The 22,024-nt window shown below is 39.8% G+C and overlaps 1 protein-coding gene across 5 annotated transcripts; it reads left to right on the forward strand.

Annotated features, from left to right (window-relative positions):
- Positions 1-15,022: 15,022 nt before the first annotated feature.
- LOC147441441 (uncharacterized) lies at positions 15,023-19,201 on the forward strand. 5 transcript variants are annotated; one of them, XM_086483083.1, is made up of 2 exons: positions 15,023-17,550; positions 17,613-17,789. In XM_086483083.1, exons 1-2 carry the CDS (start codon positions 17,049-17,051, stop codon positions 17,642-17,644), a joined length of 534 nt encoding a protein of 177 aa, XP_086339209.1. In that variant the 5' UTR covers positions 15,023-17,048; the 3' UTR covers positions 17,645-17,789. The 5 variants fall into 5 exon arrangements, with proteins under 5 accessions (XP_086339209.1, XP_086339210.1, XP_086339208.1 ...); XM_086483084.1 differs by having other exon boundaries at positions 15,024-17,550; positions 17,628-17,789; XM_086483082.1 differs by having other exon boundaries at positions 15,025-16,261; positions 16,384-19,201.
- Positions 19,202-22,024: the final 2,823 nt, after the last annotated feature.

Genomic DNA, 22,024 nt, shown 5'->3' on the forward strand with positions numbered 1-22,024 from the left:
ACATGGTAATTTGTCTTTTTTCCATGTGGTGTATGTAGCATACCCCCCTTCTATTGGTTTAGATAATTGGATATATGTATTTAGATATGTGACTTGGTTTGATCCCAATAATGTCGAAAGGGTAAATTGTAAAGGGATCCTCATGGAACAAGGATTTTTTGTGGTCAAGACATTGCGAAATAAAAGGATTATTAGCAAACAATAGATCATCCATACATCTCCATGAATATAAAAAGGCTTTCATTATATCATACCGTGTAAGACAGGATAATTGTTTATGTATTCAATTTCAAACCATGCTAAGTATAAATTACACCATAATGGAAAGCAATTATATCCCATTGGTATACCTTTTTCTTGGCGATAAATATGTTTGCCTAATTTTGTAAAGCAATTGTCAAGCACAAATTCATTAATATTCTGTAAGTATTCAAATGTCCATACCACTTCGCTTTTCTTTTTTGTAAGCACAATTTTCTTGCGGTTTTTCTCAAAGTCATGATATTTCATAGTTTTTATGAGTTTAATAATGTTGTCAAGTACTTCAAGTAATCCATGTGTGCCTTTATGAGGGATAGCTTCATCACATGATGTTATGTCAAATGAATGAATGTTTGTAATTTGTTTTGGTAGATTAATCAAAAAATTATAATGATTATTGATCATCCAATACCCATTTGTTTGTGTCCCAGAAAAAGTATGTAGCTTCTTATGTACAATTTCGGTGTACTCTATAAATCCTTGCATTAATCCTTTTCGTAATATAGTGATTATAGTTGTAGCACGAGTATATACATGTGCATTAGTGATCCATCTAAAGTCCATTTTGTGAATATTAAAATTTTCCATAAGAAACGGGAGAGAGTACTCTGATGGTGTTTCTAACCCAATTTCTTAGGTATAAGACCCTATGGCTTGACAAATTTCTTCTTCATTGGAAGAGAGAAGACGGAACTCAGGGGTTTCTAACGTCTTCTTGCTGCTAGTTGAATGAGTTTTTTACATATGAATAACGGAGTTTGTGCTCATTTATCTAATCCACGGATAAATAAATATTGTAAAATATACTGAATTTCATCCATCAAGTCTGTGTTTTTATACCATGAAGTTTGGTTTTGCCTGTGAAAAGGAAAGTTTTGGGAAAAGGTCTCATTAACTGAACTATGGATGTAATTGTGATGAGATTTACTATCCTCACATCCTAAAAGGGTACATAAAGTCTTCCATGCTTTTCCAAGTTCTTTTACTATTGAGGTAGGGTTTACAGGTACTAATGGAATGTGATTTAATCCTTTCCTAATAAATTCTTGAAAATTTTATGTCTAGCTATGTTACGGTATGTGGTGATTACATGTTTTTCGAAGGTTTCTAAGTAGACTAAAAATTTGGAGAATCATTTATGAGTTAAGCATCTACATGATTGTGTTTCATCAAACTCTTTGGCAAACACCAAAGTTTGTTTGTAAAGAGTATGGTTCAGGTTTCTTGTATATTTCCAACCGAAACAAATCCATATTTTAGACAAATCCTTGTTGATGTGAAAATAATTTATCATTGTTTGAAAAAATACTTTAGGGTTGATAAAGTCCATATATTTGCTACAAAACAAAATGTGATTGAATCTCCCATGCATCATAGTATTGCGTTCAAAATGTAGCAAACCATTATTTCTTGTAGTAAGTATTCATGTGCCTTGGGAGTATCTCCGTAGTCCTCAAATCCTCTAAACTGCCTTGGTTTCTTACTTGTTGATGCCATGCTGCTTGGTGAGTGTGTAATCTTCTTAATTGTTCCTTACCTTTTGGAGGTTTGAGTAAGGTTTCAATTGTGTTAGATACTAGTGTGTTGTGCAGCCTTTAGAGAAGTGGAGTCCCTGGTGTGTATAGGACTAGTCCCTTGGCTGCTTCTAGCATGTGTTTACAGCATGCCTTAATTCTATTGGAAATGAGGCTATCCAAGCTATAAAGGCATATACTTGTGTTGGCCCTGCTGAAAATTGAAAGAACCTTGGTAAAATCTGGAACACGTACCACAGAAATTTCTCAAACAAAATGATTGAAGGGGAACAATTGGAATTTGGATCAACTCTTTGGCATTGGGCTTTGAGGAAGGGTCTATAAGAATTCCAACGGTTTCTTAAAAGCTGTTTTTTATCCTTTGTCTTGTCCATAAGAGAGAGTCCTTTGGTGCGAGCAATAATTGAAGAACTTGGACATTTTGTACCATCCACATCGGATAATTTGATATGCTTAAGCTCGAAGAGAACATCTTGTGATAATAGATGTTTGGAATGTAAGGCAAGGGTTTTACATTGCTCTACAATGTCCGTGGGAATGCTACAAAGCAAACCTAGAGAAGAAATTGTAAATGGTGAGCGATGGTTTAATATTTCATAATCCCAGAGCTTGTGCTCAAGTCAAATAGCATCCAATTCAACTTGCCTGGGTGGTAGTAGTGGGATCACTTCTGAAAAAAGTTTAGAAATGGCTCTTTCTGGGGATATATTGTTAGCATCTGCTAAAAAGTTGAGAGCTTCTTTCTCTTCCTCTTCAAGAAGGTCTAGATCTGGAAGGGGATTGATAACCTTTTTTGAATGCTTAATTTCTATAGGGACAATAGGGAGGTTATTGATGAAATACAACTTGTTCACAATAGTGGATAGAGAAATAAAATAAAAATCAAGATCTGAGCTATCTTATGCATCAATAATGGGTAATTTGGCTAGGAAGGTACCAAATGCCTCTAAAGCTTTTCCTTCTCTTTCCTAGAAAGAAGTTTGTAATCAGAGCCAGTCATTGATAGAGGCTGTGTTTAAGACAGATACATAGTGGGTGATTATAGCTTGTTTCTCAAAATCAAGCAACTTTTTGTGGAATTCCACACCTTTGAAACAAGAAATTATACATTGGATACCAATTGGTGGAACCAGAATGTCTTCTTCTATTCCATAACCCAAACGGGTAAGAGATGGAATCCAAAAAGCCTGAATCAATCACCATATAAATATTAAATAAACCATTAGCTATTAAATTATTGTCTTACCAGTATTGAATTTTCTCAGTATATGATGGATACCCGACCAAAGGTATCCCAAGAAATTTTGTGTGTGTTTGAATTTAAAATCCCATCATTCAGAATCATATATTGAGAGACTTAAATGTTGTTTGCAAAAAAATATTGTGTAAAGAACAAAACAAAGAAGAATTTCTTGATGCATAAAATTCATTACAAGATACTTTGATACATGACAAAGTACGAGTTTTAGCCAAAACTCCTATCAGATGAGAGTAGGGATCTTTACCTACCAACCAACCACAAGTACAATCAAATTTATACCAAATGGGTGACACGTTGTCGAGAAATTTGCGGTCTTGCCAGGAAAGCACCGGGCTTATGGCTGTGAGAGTTTGTGAGAGAACTCGACAAAAACTATATGAAGGATTTAAACCATAGATGCCATGAAGACTAGGGTTTGGAAAGAAGTACAATCAAAGAAGCCCACCCATTCTCTCTTGCACTCACACGCACAAAGAAAGAACACAAAAGAAAATGTCAAAATAACACAAAGATGAAAACATCAAGGCTATGGTCATATCGTATCATGGGTAATATGAAAGGGTTAACAGATCAGTTAATGGCATTCAATCTTGGCTGCCCAAATAGGCTACGAATTGTTCTTTGGAATTGTAGTTTTGTGCTTACCATAATATATATATTTTGTCTAGTGATTGGGATTAATTGTGTGTATAAATCCTCTTGGTTCATAGCAAGATAACTACGCTTACGTCAAAAGAAAAGTTATAGTCAATGAGAGGTAGTATGATGGGATCCGGTGATAGAAGTATTTCATTGAGCCTTTCTGGGCCAAAGAGAAACACTATACGTTGTTGAAAGTGTATTTTACGGCTAATCCATACGTTAATTCTAATAGATCGTACAGAGTGAAAGCGATAGAAATTATCATCATGTGGGTTATTCATTTAGGATAGTATGTGAGAAATGTAGATATGAGAGAAGTGAAGAGATGAGAAGTTTCCCTCCCAAGCCCTATTCTTGCCCATAAGCAATAAGGATACTGCGGGGAGAGATGTACATGTAGCAAAGAGAACCTAGAGAGGATGAATTACTAAGAATGAGAGAGATAGGTTTGGTTAAGGAGATGAGATTAGATACATATATATATGTTGGATTAGAGATGAAAATGAAAACAACAAGAAATCAAGAAAACATCAATGTAGAACACATCTTACTTGAAACCCTTCGGCACCATTATTGATGGGAGAGAGAAGAAGAGGGGAGAATTCAACGTTGATTGATACGCCAAGTACAACACCTTCTTTGATTAGAGTTGATCCTCCAAGGATGGCGTACAAGAATGGCTAGTTTTCCTCTAGGAGAAAGTGTAGGCTTGGGCTTATGTTAATGGGGCTAAGTACAATTAGGCATTACTACTCACTCCCTCAAGAATTCCTCTCATCAATGGCTTGAATGCTTGAGTTCCTTCCAAGGAAGAAGAGGTTCCCTTTTTTAGGTGAAGGGAACCCACAAGGGTTTACACAAGAAGAGAGGAGCCAGTGTGAACAGGAATTGGAAAAGTTGGAAATGAGCTGTCCCTGCATGATGTGGGCAGACTGGGGTCCAGTATTTTGATCATATCTCCTCAACCGTAGCTCCAAATAAAAAAGTAAAAATATGGGCAGAAACTTCAGCGCATTAGCTACGATTTTCATTTTAAAATCATTTTCCAATTCGGATTGGAACCTTGTGTAAAAAATTCATCAAAATAGGGTCCATTTCTAGCAGCAAAAGTCTTCATGTGGTCCCCTTAGCGTAGACTTTCATTTGATTCCAAAGGACACCTCATGCCATATGAAAGCATGACATTGCTCCTTGACAAAGTTTTGTAATCATGCTTGCAATAATGCATTAAAATAAGTGTATCTTTGAAATCATGCCACCTAGTGTCCCACTAGGATTTGATTCCCTCCTAGTAGCTATTTAAAAAGAAATATAAGAAAAATATGAAAAATACATAGAATATATATAGATTGGAAATTACTCTAGATATAGGATCTAGATAGGGTGTGAGATAATAATGAGATGGTAGAAAGAAAGAATCAATGCTTTTTGCCCCAAGTTAAAGAGGTGGAGCTATTGACACTTTTCCCATAGTATTTTTTTTAATGGTAAAGTAAGAATACATTACCCTTGAGATAATAAGATGAGATAGAAAGCTTATTTTTATACTTACATATGCATATGTACATTATAGGAAATATAATTATGTATCTAAAAAGTTACAAGATAACTCTTGTAGCATGTGTTCCCACTATGTACATGTCACAGCACGACATCCACCCCCTCTAAACCTGCACATCCTCCGGTATGTGCCAAATTATTTCTTTGTAAGATCAACCCTCTTGTACATCTTCCTTGCTTTCATCTTCACTGGATGATTCCAGAGCTGCATTTTCACTTTGATCTTCACCTGTGTTTTGCTCTTCTTCCTCATCAAGATTTTCTGGATCATTGTCTCCTCTTCTCTTAAACATTTTGATCCTTTTTCCTGCAATGGGAATCTTTACCTCTGTGCCATCTAGTTCAGACAAGCTATAAGTAGCATTTTCATGCACATGTTTTACAACATATGGTCCAAACCATCTTTTTGAAAACTTACGCATGACTGTGTGTTGGTTATCAAGGCTACTATCATACACTAAAACCCAGTCACCTTTGTCAATTGCTTTGCTCCTGAGCCGATGTCGCTTATCAAAGTAGTCCTTGTTTTTCAATCTTGCATTTTTGAGTCATTCTTTTGCAGCCTCAATGTCTCCAGGTCTTTTCTCTAGTTGCCTTATGCGCAATGCAAGGAGATCTTCCCTACTAAGCCCCTCTTGCCAAGGTAGTACATTCCATGTGGGAATTGTATCCTCAATCGGCATCACTGGCTTTTGACCATGCATTAGCTCCGCAGGCATGTAGCCAGTTACTGAGCTATGTGTTGTACGATCAGCCCATAAAGCGTATGGTAACAGTTTTGGCCACTCACCAACTCTTCCTTCGCAAGCCTTGGCCAAAGCTTTGATGATAGGAGAGTGCCCTCTTTCACTCTTTCCATTGCCTTCAGGGTTGTAAGCTGTAGTAAGAGAAAGCTTGATTCCTAATCTAGAAAAGAACTCCCTTGCTTCTTCGGCATCCAGTTCACCTCTGTCTGCAGTGATCTTTCCCACACAACCATAACGGCAAATCACCTCATCAAGAAGGAATTTGCACACAGCTTCTATGGTTTTAGCTCTTAATGCTCTTCCTTCAACCTGATTAGTTAGGTCCTCTCGTGCAAGAACCAAGTACCTCATCTGCCAGAGTCCTAAAGGCATCGTGACTAGATCCACAACCCATTTATAGTGCATGGCTAGTGGATATGTAGGGTGCAATCCATCACGATGTCGAACATTTGAATACATTTGACAAGTTACACATGACTCTACAAACTGAGATACATCTTTATACATACCCTTCCACCAGTATTTTTCTTTCAACTTGGAGAAGGTTGCCCACACACCCCTGTGTCCAACCCATAGACTCTCATGAAACTCTTGCATGAGCTTTACTTGAGTCTCTTTTTTACATATAACCCTTTGTGGTGTAGCACCCTTTTGTTTAGGATACTTCCACAAGTAACCATCCCTCAAAAAGTAACCATATGCTTTCCTGCGTATCCTCTTGAATTCATGTTCAGACCAATCATCCTGTTTTGTTAGAGTACTCAAGTAGCTTCCAATAAGAAGCCAATCACCTTGATAAAGATCTTTCAAGAACAATTCAAGTGGATTAGTCATGTTGACATTGTTACCTTTGACATGAGAGATGGAATAGAACTTTGTGCCCACATCATCTCCCTCATCAATCATATGTGACTCATCTTCATACCTTGCCCTTGATAGCATATCTGCCACTTTATTGACTTTACCTACAATGTGCTTAAACTCGGGATTTAAGGACTTAATGTAGGCAATCCACCGCAACATAGCAATGTCTGGTGTTGAGCAGCTTGTAATCATCCCAAGAAGTGGTAGACAATCTGTTTCTACAACCACACATGCACCAATTAGGTACTCTTTCCCATTTTTCAAGGCTGTAACCATACCCCATAGCTCTCTCTTTATTTGTGGATAGTTTCTTTGGCGAGCACTTAGTACCTTTGCTCCAAATCTTACCACATACCTGTGTCCTTCTTTGTCATCTTGCCCTATTGCCCATCCAATCCCTGTAGGACTGGTATCTACTGTCACAATCACTGGCCTTTGACACTCATAGTCTACCTTTCTCAAAGTTGGTGCTGACTGGAGCAACTCCTTTAGCTTTTTCATGGTTTTTACATGTGCTTCTGTCCATTTAAACTTTTGATTCTTTCTAAGAAACTGATAAAGAGGATCAGCTACATGTGCATAATGTGGAATCCAAATAACATAGAAGACACATGCTCCTAGAAACCTTCTAACCTCAGTGATGCTAGTGCATGTTTCTTTCATTCTTTGGATGGCATCTACCTTTGTTGGACAAGGTTTCCTACCATATGGCCCACACATGTGCCCCACAATGAGCACTTCATTGACACCAAACATAGACTTTTTCCCTGACAATGTAAGATTCACTTCTTCCAACCTAGACAAAATTTTATCACAATCATTTATGTGATTTACCACAAACCTGCGACATCCCTTAAGATCCAAAGCTTCATCTTTGTCACTTTCTTCACATCCTTTGATAGGCAAATCATCAATGAAAGGCATTGTGATTTGAGGAATAAAGTCACGTAAGACCTTATTCATCCCATTCATCATATGTGCAACCGAGTTGGTTGCTCCCTGTGGCAAGGTACACATCCTTACCAAACCCAAAGGTGTCCTCATGGTTGTCAAGTCTCTGCTTTTGATTGCAAGCTGAAATTGATCATACCCTGAGTAGAGATCCCCCATTGAGTAGATTGCCCTCCCTGCAAACGCCTCTGCAAATTCATCCACAATTGGACCTGTACCTACATTTCTAATTGTCACCTTGTTCACTGGTTGCATATCTTGGATGAAGCGTAGAGAACCATTCTTCTTTGGAACTGTGAACCACCTATTTGAGTATGGAGCACAAGAAGGCTCCAAGATTCCTATTTTGATTTTCTCATTCAGTAGCTCTACTAACTTTGGCAAATGAGCCTTTGGAACCGGAATAGGCCGCAGATTCCAAGGCACATGAGGTATTGTGAAAATTACCATAGGAGCTACAATATAAGGATCAACACATCCTATCTCATGTGGCTCAAATGCAAAATCCTTACCATGCTTTGAAAGCATTTCTTTGAAGCACTTTGTCTCCTCCTGTGTTAGAAACTCCTCGCAACCAATCTGCAACTCTTGAAAAGACTCCTTTGTGAAGGTATGCCCGATCTTTTTAGGATTCCGCAAACTTGGTTGTAAAGAAGCCTGTTCAATCTTTTCCCTGTTGTTGGGTGGTAAGGGTGAAGCTACTGGTTTCACCTTCTTTGCTACACTCTTGTATTTAGTTTCAACATGGACTTCTGGGCCTACTGTTTGGCTTTCTTTAAAAGCTTCTATTACTTGATACATTTCCATAGAGCAAACTTCCACAACTTCATTTTCAAGATGCAAACTAGACCTCATTATAGCATCAAGCTCACCCATAGTATCTACAAAAGAAACTTGTTCACACAAACCCAAAACATTTTCAGTAGGCTCTAGCAACCCACTCTTTTTCATGCCTATTTGTACATTATGCACATATTGCTTCTCACATCTCTTCAAATCTTCAAGTTTTGTAAAACATATTGATCCATTCTTTGTTACCAAGGAGCTCGTTGAAAATTCTTCACCTATTTTTGGATCAGGCGAGACCCTTTTTCTTTCTGTACCACTGCAATCCCGCTTTACAATGGTACTTGGCCAAAACCCATCATTTCTCTATGATCATGAAACTCTTTGCTCACCTTTGGTAGAGGATGTTCTCTGAGGTTGTCACGATTTCTTTCATGGTTTTCACAAACTGTGAGAAATTGGACAGCACGTTTACCATCTTTGCTACGTATCCTAGCATATGCTGAACCATCGTCCATTACCTTTGTTTCCATTCGAACTCCCACAATGTAGGGTTGTCCAAGGATGAGATGATATGAAGATGTATCCTGTACAAAGAAGTTTTGGTCAATCTTTACATCACCTATTGTTACCTTCACACCTGGACATGCTGCATACAATTCACCGGATGAATTGTTTGCCACTTTTACCATCCAGCCATGATCTGTGTCCATCGGCCATTTGCACTTGTTATAGAGACTCTTTGACATTATGTTTATTTCTGAACCATGGTCAATCAAGGCAACAAATGGCTCTTCAAGATCACCGACCTTGACCAAAGTTTCTGTAGTAGCCCTTGCCCAATGACTACGTGAATAGTAACTCCTAGGAATATCTTCAACTTCTTCATCATCATTTGAGAAATACACTTGCTTCACTCTCCCACTAGATTGGTAGCATCCTACCACAGCTCCATCATTCTCCTTATTTTGCAGTTGCATCCCTTGTGTCTTTGAGGTTTTCCCTTCAACTTGTGGACGAGAAACTTCAGCAAGGGTTTGCCTCTTTCTCTTGATGATGTCAATGATCTCCTCATGGAATTCACGCTTTGCAATGCCAAGAACTTCTCCCAGAGTAAACTCAATCTTGCTATTCAAGATCCTTTCCTCCAAGACTTTCTTTAAATCTGTAGCAACCTCAATATCAGATTGTAGTTTATAAGTTGGGCCTTTTGTCTTACCTTTCGTTGGCTCTTTCTTCTTTCCTGTTGTAGACTCCTCCATGAGTACTTCAGGTGGAGATGCTCCTTGTGTTGAGGGTGTTTGAGAAGGCATTGAGTCGCTTCTTCCCCCACTTCTAGAAGCTCTTTTTGATGATCCTTCATCAGCATTCTCACGTCTGCGCTTCTCTTCTACAATTGCCTCATTTTGTTGGCATTTTGTAATGTAGGCATGCACTGACAATGAGTCCACTGGATCATTCCATCCTGTTTCTAGACGTATGTAATCACCTGCTTCATGTAGAATCTCTTTTGTAAGCTTTCCCTTTTTAGCTAATTGCATGACATTTGGCCAAATTTGACCATGATGGTCACTCACTTCTTCATCACAAAAATGTTCAATTTTTACTCCATAAGTAGCTGCCTCAACTGAAGAGGTGGCATGCTTGGTTGCCATATCTTCAACTAAGGTTTGCATTCCCCCCTTCCCAAAGTTAGTTCTCAAGGGTAAACCTGTCTCTCTTAAGTGGATTTTACCATCCTTAAAAAAGACAACATCTTTTGACAAAGCATCACTAAAATCATCACAATCCCTTCTTACATGGTTTGTACTATCACACCAAATACATCTATTAACAAACCCTTCTTTGGGCTGTTGTCTTTGCCTAGGAAGTGGCCCTGATGGTTGGCCTTTTTCTTCAAGCTTTGCAAACTTCACCTTCAAGTCACGCATTCCCTTCACAAGCTCATCTAGCATGGACTCATCAAACTTAGGAGTGATAAAAGTAGGCTTTACCATTTTTTCAGAAGTTGAGGTGGAAGGACTTGTAGTGTTTACTACCATCTTGTCCCTTCTTCTTTGTCGTTTGGCAAGCAGTGAGACAGCACCTTCAACCTCATTCCAGTCGGTCTTTAGTCCTTGATCAGCATCTTTATCTTCAAGAAGAAGCTCCAAATTTTCTTGAAACTCTTTACCTGCAGCTTGTAAGAAAAGATCTGTCTTCTCTGCATCTAGTGTGGCCCTTTCTGTCCTAGTGAGTTGTGCATAGCGCCGCTCAAATTCCCTAAGTAGCTCTGTTATTGATAGTCCTTGCTTTGGCTTGACTACCCATTCTAAGAATGTCCTTTTGGTCACTCTCTCAGAGTCCTCCATGAAATATTCCTCCTTTAAAGCTACTTTGAGTTCTTCCCAATTTCTCCCATGCCCATCTTTAATTGCCCTAACATGCTCCCTAATTTCTGGAGCAACAACTAGCTCAAAGCTTTGAATCATCTCACCTTCTGACACGCGATGCAGCTCCATCTCCTTCACATACTCGCGTAAGTACTTGGTTACATCTTTGCCATTGAACTGATCCATTCTGTTGACGACCGCTTGTATGGCCTTCGTTGCTGAAATCTCCCTTCTTTCAGTAGCATGTTGTTGTTGCATGAACATTGCAAATGCTTGAAACATTTGCATTGTTGCTGGGTCAAAATGCATACCCTGTTGCTCAACATGATCACCCATGGTTACCCACAAACTCTCACCCTAGCAGATTCGCGTCGGGTTCACCAAAAATATGTCGAGAAATTTGCGGTCTTGCCAGAAAAGCACCGGGCTTATGGCTGTGAGAGTTTGTGGGAGAACTCGACAAAAACTATATGAAGGAGTTAAACCATAGATGCCATGCAGACTAGGGTTTGGAAAGAAGTACAATCAAAGAAGCCCACCCATTCTCTCTTGCACTCACACGCACAAAGAAAGAACACAAAAGAAAATGTCAAAATAACACAAAGATGAAAACATCAAGGCTATGGTCATATCGTATCATGGGTAATATGAAAGGGTTAACAGATGAGTTAATGGCATTCAATCTTGGCTGCCCAAATAGGCTACGAATTGTTCTTTGGAATTGTAGTTTTGTGCTTACCATAATATATATATTTTGTCTAGTGATTGGGATTAATTGTGTGTACAAATCCTCTTGGTTCATAGCAAGATAACTACGCTTACGTCAAAAGAAAAGTTATAGTCAATGAGAGGTAGTATGATGGGATCCGGTGATAGAAGTATTTCATTGAGCCTTTCTGGGCCAAAGAGAAACACTATACGTTGTTGAAAGTGTATTTTACGGCTAATCCATACGTTAATTCTAATAGATCGTACAGAGTGAAAGCGATAGAAATTATCATCATGTGGGTTATTCATCTATGATAGTATGTGAGAAATGTAGATATGAGAGAAGTGAAGAGATGAGAAGTTTCCCTCCCAAGCCCTATTCTTGCCCGTAAGCAATAAGGATACTGCGGGGAGAGATGTACCTGTAGCAAAGAGAACCTAGAGAGGATGAATTACTAAGAATGAGAGAGATAGGTTTGGTTAAGGAGATGAGATTAGATACATATATATATGTTGGATTAGAGATGAAAATGAAAACAACAAGAAATCAAGAAAACATCAATGTAGAACACATCTTACTTGAAACCCTTCGGCACCATTATTGATGGGAGAGAGAAGAAGAGGGGAGAATTCAACGTTGATTGATACGCCAAGTACAACACCTTCTTTGATTAGAGTTGATCCTCCAAGGATGGCATACAAGAATGGCTAGTTTTCCTCTAGGAGAAAGTGTAGGCTTGGGCTTATGTTAATGGGGCTAAGTACAATTAGGCATTACTACTCACTCCCTCAAGAATTCCTCTCATCAATGGCTTGAATGCTTGAGTTCCTTCCAAGGAAGAAGAGGTCCCCTTTTATAGGTGAAGGGAATCCACAAGGGTTTACACAAGAAGAGAGGAGCCAGTGTGAACAGGAATTGGAAAAGTTGGAAATGAGCTGTCCCTGCATGATGTGGGCAGACTGGGGTCCAGTATTTTGATCATATCTCCTCAACCGTAGCTCCAAATAAAAAAGTAAAAATATGGGCAGAAACTTCAGCTCATTAGCTACGATTTTCATTTTAAAATCATTTTCCAATTCGGATTGGAACCTTGTGTAAAAAATTCATCAAAATAGGATCCATTTCTAGCAACAAAAGTCTTCATGTGGTCCCCTTAGCGTAGACTTTCATTTGATTCCAAAGGACACCTCATGCCATATGAAAGCATGACATTGGTCCTTGACAAAGTTTTGTAATCATGCTTGCAATAATGCATTAAAATAAGTGTATCTTTGAAATCATACCACCTAGTGTCCCACTAGGATTTGATTCCCTCCTAGTAGCTATTTAAAAAGAAATATAAGAAAAATATGAAAATACATAGAATATATATAGATTGGAAATTACTCTAGATATAGGATCTAGATAGGGTGTGAGATAATAATGAGATGGTAGAAAGAAAGAATCAATGCTTTTTGCCCCAAGTTAAAGAGGTGGAGCTATTGACACTTTTCCCATAGTATTTTTTTTAATGGTAAAGTAAGAATACATTACCCTTGAGATAATAAGATGAGATAGAAAGCTTCTTTTTATACTTACATATGCATATGTATATTATAGGAAATATAATTATGTATCTAAAAAGTTACAAGATAACTCTTGTAGCATGTGTTCCCACTATGTACATGTCACAGCACGACAACGTATCCAAACAATCCCCACTGCTTGTTATTGTTGTCACATCCCAGACCCCAACCATACTCCTAAATGTATATTATGTTTTCTTTATCTCGCCTATGTAGGTAAAGTCTATTACGGTTTTTGAAATATTTAATGGGTTTACATGGTTTGGAGATAGGATCCCTAATTGCTATTGGTTTGGTTTTCTTTTGCCTACTATGTGCAGCCATGAGCTTGTACCGAATCTATTGTAGCTTAAACACGTCCCGAGTATTGCTCATCCTAGGCGTCTGCCTGTAGCCCTGTTTGTCAGTAATAGTTACACACATATGGTTAATATTCTTATGTACTAGACCTAACTGTTGTCACAAATACATGTGTATGAATCCCTCAATTGTTACATTCTATGGTATATACAGTTTACCTTGTAAACCCATTTTTTTATAAGTGTCTTTACTTTGTAAAAATTTTGGTAGCATTTTGTTTGTAATATCACTCTTTTTTTTTAAAAAAAAGCTGTAAACATTGACTTGTGCCCTCACAAGAGGTTTTCATAACAAATGTTTCATATCTTTATCCATATTTATACCACCTAGCAAACCTAGAGGGGATTTCTTTGAATTCAAATACTTCCAAAGGAAAACTTACAACTTAACACCTTTGTTTTAGTTCATGAAAACAAAAGGAAACTAATTTGTAAGTAGAGCTTTATGTACCACATTACCTGGTTACTGTTTGCTATCGCCATCTGTGTTATTTCTCTTGTATATGCTTATTATCCAAGGTACTGCACAGCGTCATCGCTATGCCCTTCAAATGATGCATTTTTTTGTTGGGTATTAGATTTATGATGTTGCTTATTATTATATCATGCACGTTTTACTTTTAATGCTATACTACTCGTATACTTGTATATTCCATGTTGTATGTATATATGTGAACCATTTCATGTGTGTTGTTTGTATATGTGCTTGTGTAAATGCCTATGTGTGTGGAATCCAAAAAATAAAATGATTTTTTTCATCCTACATGTGTCTGTGTGTATATGACTATGAAATGCTCGAGGATAAGCAACTTCAGCTTGTCAAAGTTCACACCACAGAAAATCCTGCTGATCTACTTACAAAAGGACTTCCCTCAGAGAGCTTTGCGCATTTTCGCAAGCAGTTAGGTGTAGGGTAGTACATCACTTCTCTACATCTCTTGTATATTAGCTTGTATAGTAGCTTCTCTCACACTTAAAGTACCACATTGGACTTTAAGTGGGAGGTTGTTTGGGTATAAAGCCCAATGTGGTCGCCCAGGTAAGTGGGCGGGCCGCCAGGTATGTACACATATTTTTTTGTAAAAACCTAACAAGAACTCACTATGCTCTACACATTACAGTAGAGCGAGTTCACCATATCGTCGTGCTCTTCTTCTCGCACTCTCTCTCGCGTCGCACTTCGGCTCGTACTCCTTCAGAACACGGAGTTATGGAGGAGGCTTCAGTGGGATGGGAGTCTCGGCGATCAAGTGCAGTCTCGAATGTGTGAAACGAAGCTAAACAAGGAATTCTTATTATAAGGCAAAGCTGGAGTTATTTTTTATATAAAAAAATGAGTTGCATTGCAGTGCGGGCTGATTGCATGGAGCTGGTGGAGCGCCATCTGTATAGAAGTCCGAGAGCCAGAAGAGACGTGTGGAGTGCGGGGAGCTGGCCAAGTGAAACACGGCGTGTAGGGGAGAGCGACTCTTAGAGAGCGCTCCATAGAAGGCAATGAAAAAAGAGGGCTGGACAGTAGTTCAGGGGGGCCTGTAGCAACTCAGAGCAGGGCCGAGGGCCACCTGTAGCTTTCTGGAAGGAGGAGCCGGTTTCGGGGAGGGTGAGGCTCTCTGCTCAAGGAGAGTGATGCCGGGTTTGTGACGGGCCATGCAGAGGAGCATTGAGCTCTGGATAGGAGAGGAGACTGAGTGTTGCAAAGGCGATGACCAGCAAGTTGGCAAAGGTCTGAAGGAGCCGATTGTGAGAAGGTTTGGGGGCATTTTCGCATGCAAAGCAGCCAGGGGGGAGCCCGCGAGTTGGTTGCACAGGAAGGGGCGAGCAGGACCGAGAAACGGCAAAAAAGCATCATTCTAGACCTCTCTAAAGCATAGCCAATTGCATCGATATTGGTATGACTTCTATATTCTCTATGTTTAAGTGGATATTTTTCCTTCTCTCTTTCTCTCGTGTTTTATGGTGTATCGAGTGTGTGAGTGTGTCCAAAGTGAAAATAGTGTGTGAAAAATAGATGTCGGATTAGAATCAAAGGGAATGCTCTTTTGTATGGTTGTGGTTGGTATCTTGATCATGATAGCTAGCAGGAAAGTTTGAGTCTGTCGATGATCTTGGATGTCTGTGAATATCAGGTCTATTTATATGTGAGTGTATGGTGCTATCAAGGATCAGAGGTCGAGATAATTTATTGCATGCTTTGTGCTTGAGTGTATACAGTCAAGGTTGGTCAGGTTCGGGCTTGCGCATTGATTGTTTGCAAATTGTGTATCGAGGTGTGTGTTTACTAGGGGATAGGGGTGTTGTGAGATCATTGGGCTATAGAGAGGCATTCCCTGAGTGTGCTGGTGGTTTTCTCGTTTCCCCCTTTCCATCTTGTGGTGCCCCCACTGAGGATCCACTGATTGCTTCCTAACAAGGTCTTCGTGAGTGAAGATGCAGCAGGAATTTGGTCCAGTGTTCAAAGGAGATGAAGATGCAGACGATTGGATAGCCAATTTTGAGCTATTTATGCTGACAGTATTGCAGATGTCAGGTGATGAAGCAAAGCTCCATACTCTACCTTTGGTGCTGCAAGGTAAACAAAAGTTTGGTTCGATGGCTTAGAAGATGTGCACAAGGAGAATTGGATCGGATTTCGAGAGCACTTTCTACAAAGGTATCGAAAAGTGGTGTCAGCTTCGGAAGCAAATGCAAAAATCAAAGGATTGCAGTAGGACGTAAGTGCAAATTTTGATGCTTTTGTTGATAAATTTGAAGCTTATCGAGGGGATTTTGCAGCTACTACCCAAGTAACCAATGTGGGGTATTTTAAGCTGGAAAATTTTATATCTTGCTTGCATCCCTATGTTCGTGAGAGAGTGGATTATGAAGATCCAAGTACCTTTGATGAAGCTGTCAGAGTTGCCAGAGCAAAGAGTCGAAAGATGAAGAAGAAGATGGAGGCAGGATTGTTGCAGTCAATAATCATGACAGCCAGTGGACCTAGGCTCAAACAGATTGATGAGCATCAAGAGGTAAAAGCTCCTTTTTTTATTGATATAATGTGATCAAAGCACGTGAAGCTGATGCCAGGGTAGAAGAGGTAGAACAAGTGCCAACCAGGTCTCAAAGGATACAGAGGGGTATATTCAGAGTGCCACTTAGTTTGCTTCCTCAAGAGGACGAGGTGATAGAAGATCTTAAAGAAGAGGTGTCAGTTCTAGAGCTAGCAGACAGCAAAGGTGCAAGAACCAGCAAGATCAGAAGAGGAGTCCGACAGCTCTCATAGCTCCAGCAGCAGTTTGGACACAGATAGCATGTGGGAGACAGAATCCTCTCTTCTAGGTATGAAAGTTATGATGTTTTTCATGTAGATGAAGTGGAGCAAGATGTATACGAGTTGCCTGCCAGTCATTTGAAGGCAAAAGAGGAGTAGAGTGCAAGTGTAGAGTGCAAGTGTGGAGATGCCTTGTGTGAACAGGCCAATCGAGCAGCCATCTCTTGTGTCTTATGATGGTGATTCCTTGCTAGCAGAAGAGATATGGTTTGATTGTGCATCAAACCTAGTTGAAGAGCAGGTTTTTGAGGATGACTTGCAGAAGCTAGGAACAAAAGCAGTGGTAGGTCAAGTTGATCTATCTATGCAGGGGGTGGGGCAACCTTGCCTTGATGGGCATGTCGAGGTGTACTTTGAAGTTTCAGAGTTTGTGTGTAGCCGTGGAGAGTTAGATCCGGCAAATGACTCTATGGAAACTGATATAGGTGCAGCCTATAAGAGTGAGGCTCCATGCAACGAGGAAGGTGCCGCCAACCTTGCAAGTGATGAGGTATTTGAACAGGTTGAAGCTCTAGCAAGTCATACTCTTGAGTATGAAAACGTGGCCTTGGAGCCGTTTTCAGAGGGTTTGGATACAGGTTTGCAAAGGGATCAGGTTTGCTTGGCTATGCAACAGGTGGAGGCAAATGGTAGGGTTTTGCTATTTTATGTGATGCTATGGATACATGTGTTATTGGAGGTTTCTTTACAGGTATCTTTGTATCAGTTGCAAGGCTTTTTTGAAGTGGACTATACCATGGAGGGTTCTGTAGCAGATGGAAGGATAGCTGCTTATGATTCAGGTTTCTCAAGTGATGGCAAGTGTGCATATAGCGGACACGAAGACTTATGGATACAGAGTAACAAAGCTCCAAGTTATGAAGAGCTGGAAGGGTGGTGTGTCTTTTGGCTTACAAGTGCAAAGGAAGGCTTGCAGATGCATGCTTTACAGGTGGTTGGCCACGGCCATTGTTTTTTTTTTAATCCAGGTGGACTTTACACCATGCTTGGGGAGGCTTTGAGCTTTCCATTTGACCCTGGAGGGTGATGCAATAGCAGATGCTTTTCTCTCTATCTCTATCCTATCTATAGAGCCACTATATTACCTATTTTACATCATTCTATCATATACAGACTTCTTTTACTTAAATAATGCTATCGTTGAGCATGAATGCTCAACGAGGGGGTGGGCAACGATGGTGCAACCAAACACCATCGACCCAGGGGTATGCAAGAAGCAGGTACATAAAGCTTACGAAGTGACTGGCACGGTATTCGAGGCCATGTTAAATGCAGGGTATATTGGGTCCAGTTAGGAAGTGTATGTCAAAGACGGCAATCAACAAGTTTATGGATTTTCAAGATTCTCTAATAAAGGGAACTTATAAGCGCTACCATCCGTGGAGATCTTGAGAAGCATTGTTTAAAGTGCAGGTTATGTTCAACTATGGTCGGTTGCAGCCATGGGCTCATCGACGTCCCGGCAAATGCTATGTCTCTCCGGGCCTTGCTCAATCTAAAAGGGAGAGAGGAGTTACTACACAGGAACACGGAATTCTGGCGGAGGATTGAGTGGGATGGGAGTGTCGGCGATCAAGTGCAGTGTCGGATGTGTGAAACGAAGCTAAACAAGGAATTCTTATTATAAGGCAAAGCTGGAGTTATTTTTTCTATAAAAAAAACGAGTTGCACTGCAGTGCAGGCTGATTGCATGGAGCTGGTGGAGCGCCATCTGTGTAGAAGTCCGAGAGCCCAGAAGAGACGTGTGGAGTGCGGGGAGCTGGCCAAGTGAAACACGGCATGCAGGGGAGAGCGACTCTTAGAGAGCGCTCCATAGAAGGCAATGAAAAAAGAGGGGTGGACAGTAGTTCAGGGGGGGCTATAGCAACTCGGAGCAGGGCCGAGGGCTGCCTGCAGCTTTTTGGAAGGAGGAGCCGGCTTCAGGGAGGGTGAGGCTGTCTGCTCAAGCAGAGTGATGCCAGGTTTGTGACAGCTCTGTGACGGGCCATGCAGAGGAGCACTGAGCTCTGGATAGGAGAGGAGACTGAGTGTTGCAAAGGCGATGAGCAGCAAGTTGGCAAAGGTCTGAAGGAGCCGATTGTGAGAAGGTTTGGGGGCATTTTCGCATGCAAAGCAGCCAGGGGGGAGCCCGCCAGTTGGTTGCACAAGAAGGGGCGAGCAGGGCCGAGCAACGGCAAAAAAGCATCATTCTAGACCTCTCTAAAGCATAGCCAATTGCATCGATATTGGCATAACTTCTATATTCTCTATTTTTAAGTGGATAATTTTCCTTCTCTCTTTCTCTCGTGTTTTATGGTGTATCGAGTGTGTGAGTGTCTCCAAAGTGAAAATAGTGTGTGCAAAATAGATGTCGGATTAGAATCAGAGGGGATGCTCTTTTGTATGGTTGTGGTGGGTATCTTGATCATGATAGCTAGCGGGAAAGTTTGAGTCTGTCGATGATCTTGGGTGTCTGTGAATATCAGGTCTATTTATATGTGAGTGTATGGTGCTATCAAGGATCAGAGGTTGAGATAATTTATTGTATGCTTTGCGACTGAGTGTATACAGTCAGGGTTGGTCGGGTTCGGGCTTGGGCATTGATTGTTTGCAGATTGTGTATCGAGGTGTGTGTTTACTAGGAGATAGGGGTGTTGTGAGATCATTGGGCTATAGAGAGGCATTCACTGAGTGTGCTGGTGGTTTTCTCGTTTCCCCCTTCCAATGTATATACAATGCTAAGGGGCAAAAACCTTCTAAAGAGGGAAAAAATGCCCCGGCGGTCCTAGTGTGTTTACACACATCACTACCACATGTATATGGTAACATAAATGACTATGATAGTGATGAGCACGTATCCAAAATTATAGTCTAAGAAGAACCACCTAGCACCAGCCAAGCCTAAACAGGAATTATAGACAGTGGGTCCAACTTAGCACTATAATTCAAGCAAAATTCTAAAGCTAGCGTCCTGGTTTCTCAAGGAACTTGGAAATCCTTATGTATAGGACGTGTGTGTAGTTGTTTTACTTAAATAATACAACATAAATGATCGAACATTTCAGTTCAAAAGATAGTTGGCTTTAGACAAGTGACAATGATTAGTACAAAAATAACTCAATATTAGAACTATTTTTGTACATTGCTATAAGAAAGGATAGAGTCCTCACGTGCATCCATTCAAACAAGACAACAACTACGTTAGCTTTGAATGTGTTTTACAAGTGTCAATGGACTATATGAGTTGTTATCTATGTCCATCTTACAACCTTCTCAACTTAAAACATCGTCCAAAGTAATCATGAATTCTAGTTTGCCAAGTAAAAGGTGTGTTTTTTGTTCCTTTTAAGTTCATTCTTGTATTCAAAAAGGTCATCACTCCTTTAAGATACAAGTGATTTCATGTAGTTTTAATAGATAAGGAAACTATACAGCCCAATTTATTAAGACCTCAAATTGCTATTTGCATAGATATCATTTTGATCAAAAGGCCACCACCCCTCCCGATCCAAGTGTCTTACTCCCAATTTCAAACCCAAATTGTTTTGTTCCCTTTATACAAGTCCTTCCATATGGCCTTTTTGCACGTTTGGGTTCTATGAAAAAGCCAAATGTTGTCATGAACTTTCCCAATTTCAAACCCAAATTGTTTTGTTCCCTTTATACAAGTCCTTCCATATGGCCTTTTTGCACGTTTGGGTTCTATGAAAAAGCCAAATGTTGTCATGAACTTTCAAAACGCAACACAACCAGTCTAAAAATTTCTTAAGACCAGGCAGGTGATCGATGTATCAATCCTACCCCCTCCCCCCATTTTTTAAGGAGCAAACTGAAATTAACTCAGTAGCTCTTTAGACAAAACCAAAAATTTATTTTTACCTCTTGTTCGGCATAGGTAAAAGCATAGATATGTGCACAAAAACATACAAAGAGAAGAGTCCATTGTTTTGCCTAAAAACAAAGGGTATAACATGCTTTTCTCATAACCCGCTTGGCCAGCATCGTTTTTCTTAGACAAAAAGTTATCAATCACGATAGAAGTACTGCAAATGAAATAGTTTAAAACCTTAGTGGTCATTAGTTCAAAATACCTAAAACCAAAAAAACCATCAACTACCAGCTATCATCCTTTTACCAAGGAACAACAACCATCTTGCACAAATTTCAAGAGTAAGCCCTAGGTGTTTAACCCCTTAATCAAAAAATATCAAGCCATGTGCAGTATGGTAAAGTTGCAATATATCGCATGTGAAAGACCACAAAAAAAACCCAATTGTTAGTATGTAACTACAGTTGTCCGGGTTGGGTGCCTTCATATAACCATTAACACATAATGCCAACCTCTATTAATCAAAAAAGCGTCACATAAATGAGCCAGGCGCCCTATTTGGGGGAAGAATTTTACTCGTAGATTTTACCAGAGGAGGCTAAGTGCCCAGTGAAGGGCCCCATCACATGGGGATTTAGCGGTCAAGCTCTCTAGTGAAGGGATTTATCCCACCGAGATTAAGTGGATGCCATAAGGGGAGAACTTTAATTTTTGTCAGAAGGGGTCCTAGATTGCTATGCATACAAAGTAATTTCCCATTCCAGGGTCTGTCAGGCAGTGAGATTTAGTTTGTAAGTTGATCTGGTTCGGTGTAGAGCTATAATTGTATCAATACTTAAATGTGTATGTGAGTGTGTGTGTGTGTGTGTGTGTGTGTGTGTGTGTGTACCTGCACTTTCCCAGATACCATACACAATGGGTCGATAGTAAACCCATTGTGCATAGGCATACTGCCTAATTAAAGAGATGAGATTAGAGCGGTTGAATTGCAAGCTAGGCAAGTCAGTCTGGAAAATAGTTTTGATGATTGTAGTAATTAGGTCATTCCTCCTAAATCCATTCAATGACCCTCCTAAATCCATTAAGACAAAATTTGTGTATAAGAAGCCTGATGTCTTCCCAAGCTAAAAAGTAGTTAGAGGATGAATATAAGAGCAAGTAAAGGAGGTTGATGCATGTATTTAAGAGTTTCTTCATGAGGTCGTTTACTTTTCTTTTTGATGAACTCAGTGGAAGAGATATTCAAAAGATCTCTTTTCCAAGTGAAACGATAGTCATAGCCACCATTACAGGTG

Source organism: Adiantum capillus-veneris, chromosome 15 (genome assembly GCF_014529385.1).
Source record: "Adiantum capillus-veneris isolate H3 chromosome 15, ASM1452938v2, whole genome shotgun sequence".
Lineage (NCBI taxonomy): Eukaryota > Viridiplantae > Streptophyta > Polypodiopsida > Polypodiales > Pteridaceae > Adiantum > Adiantum capillus-veneris.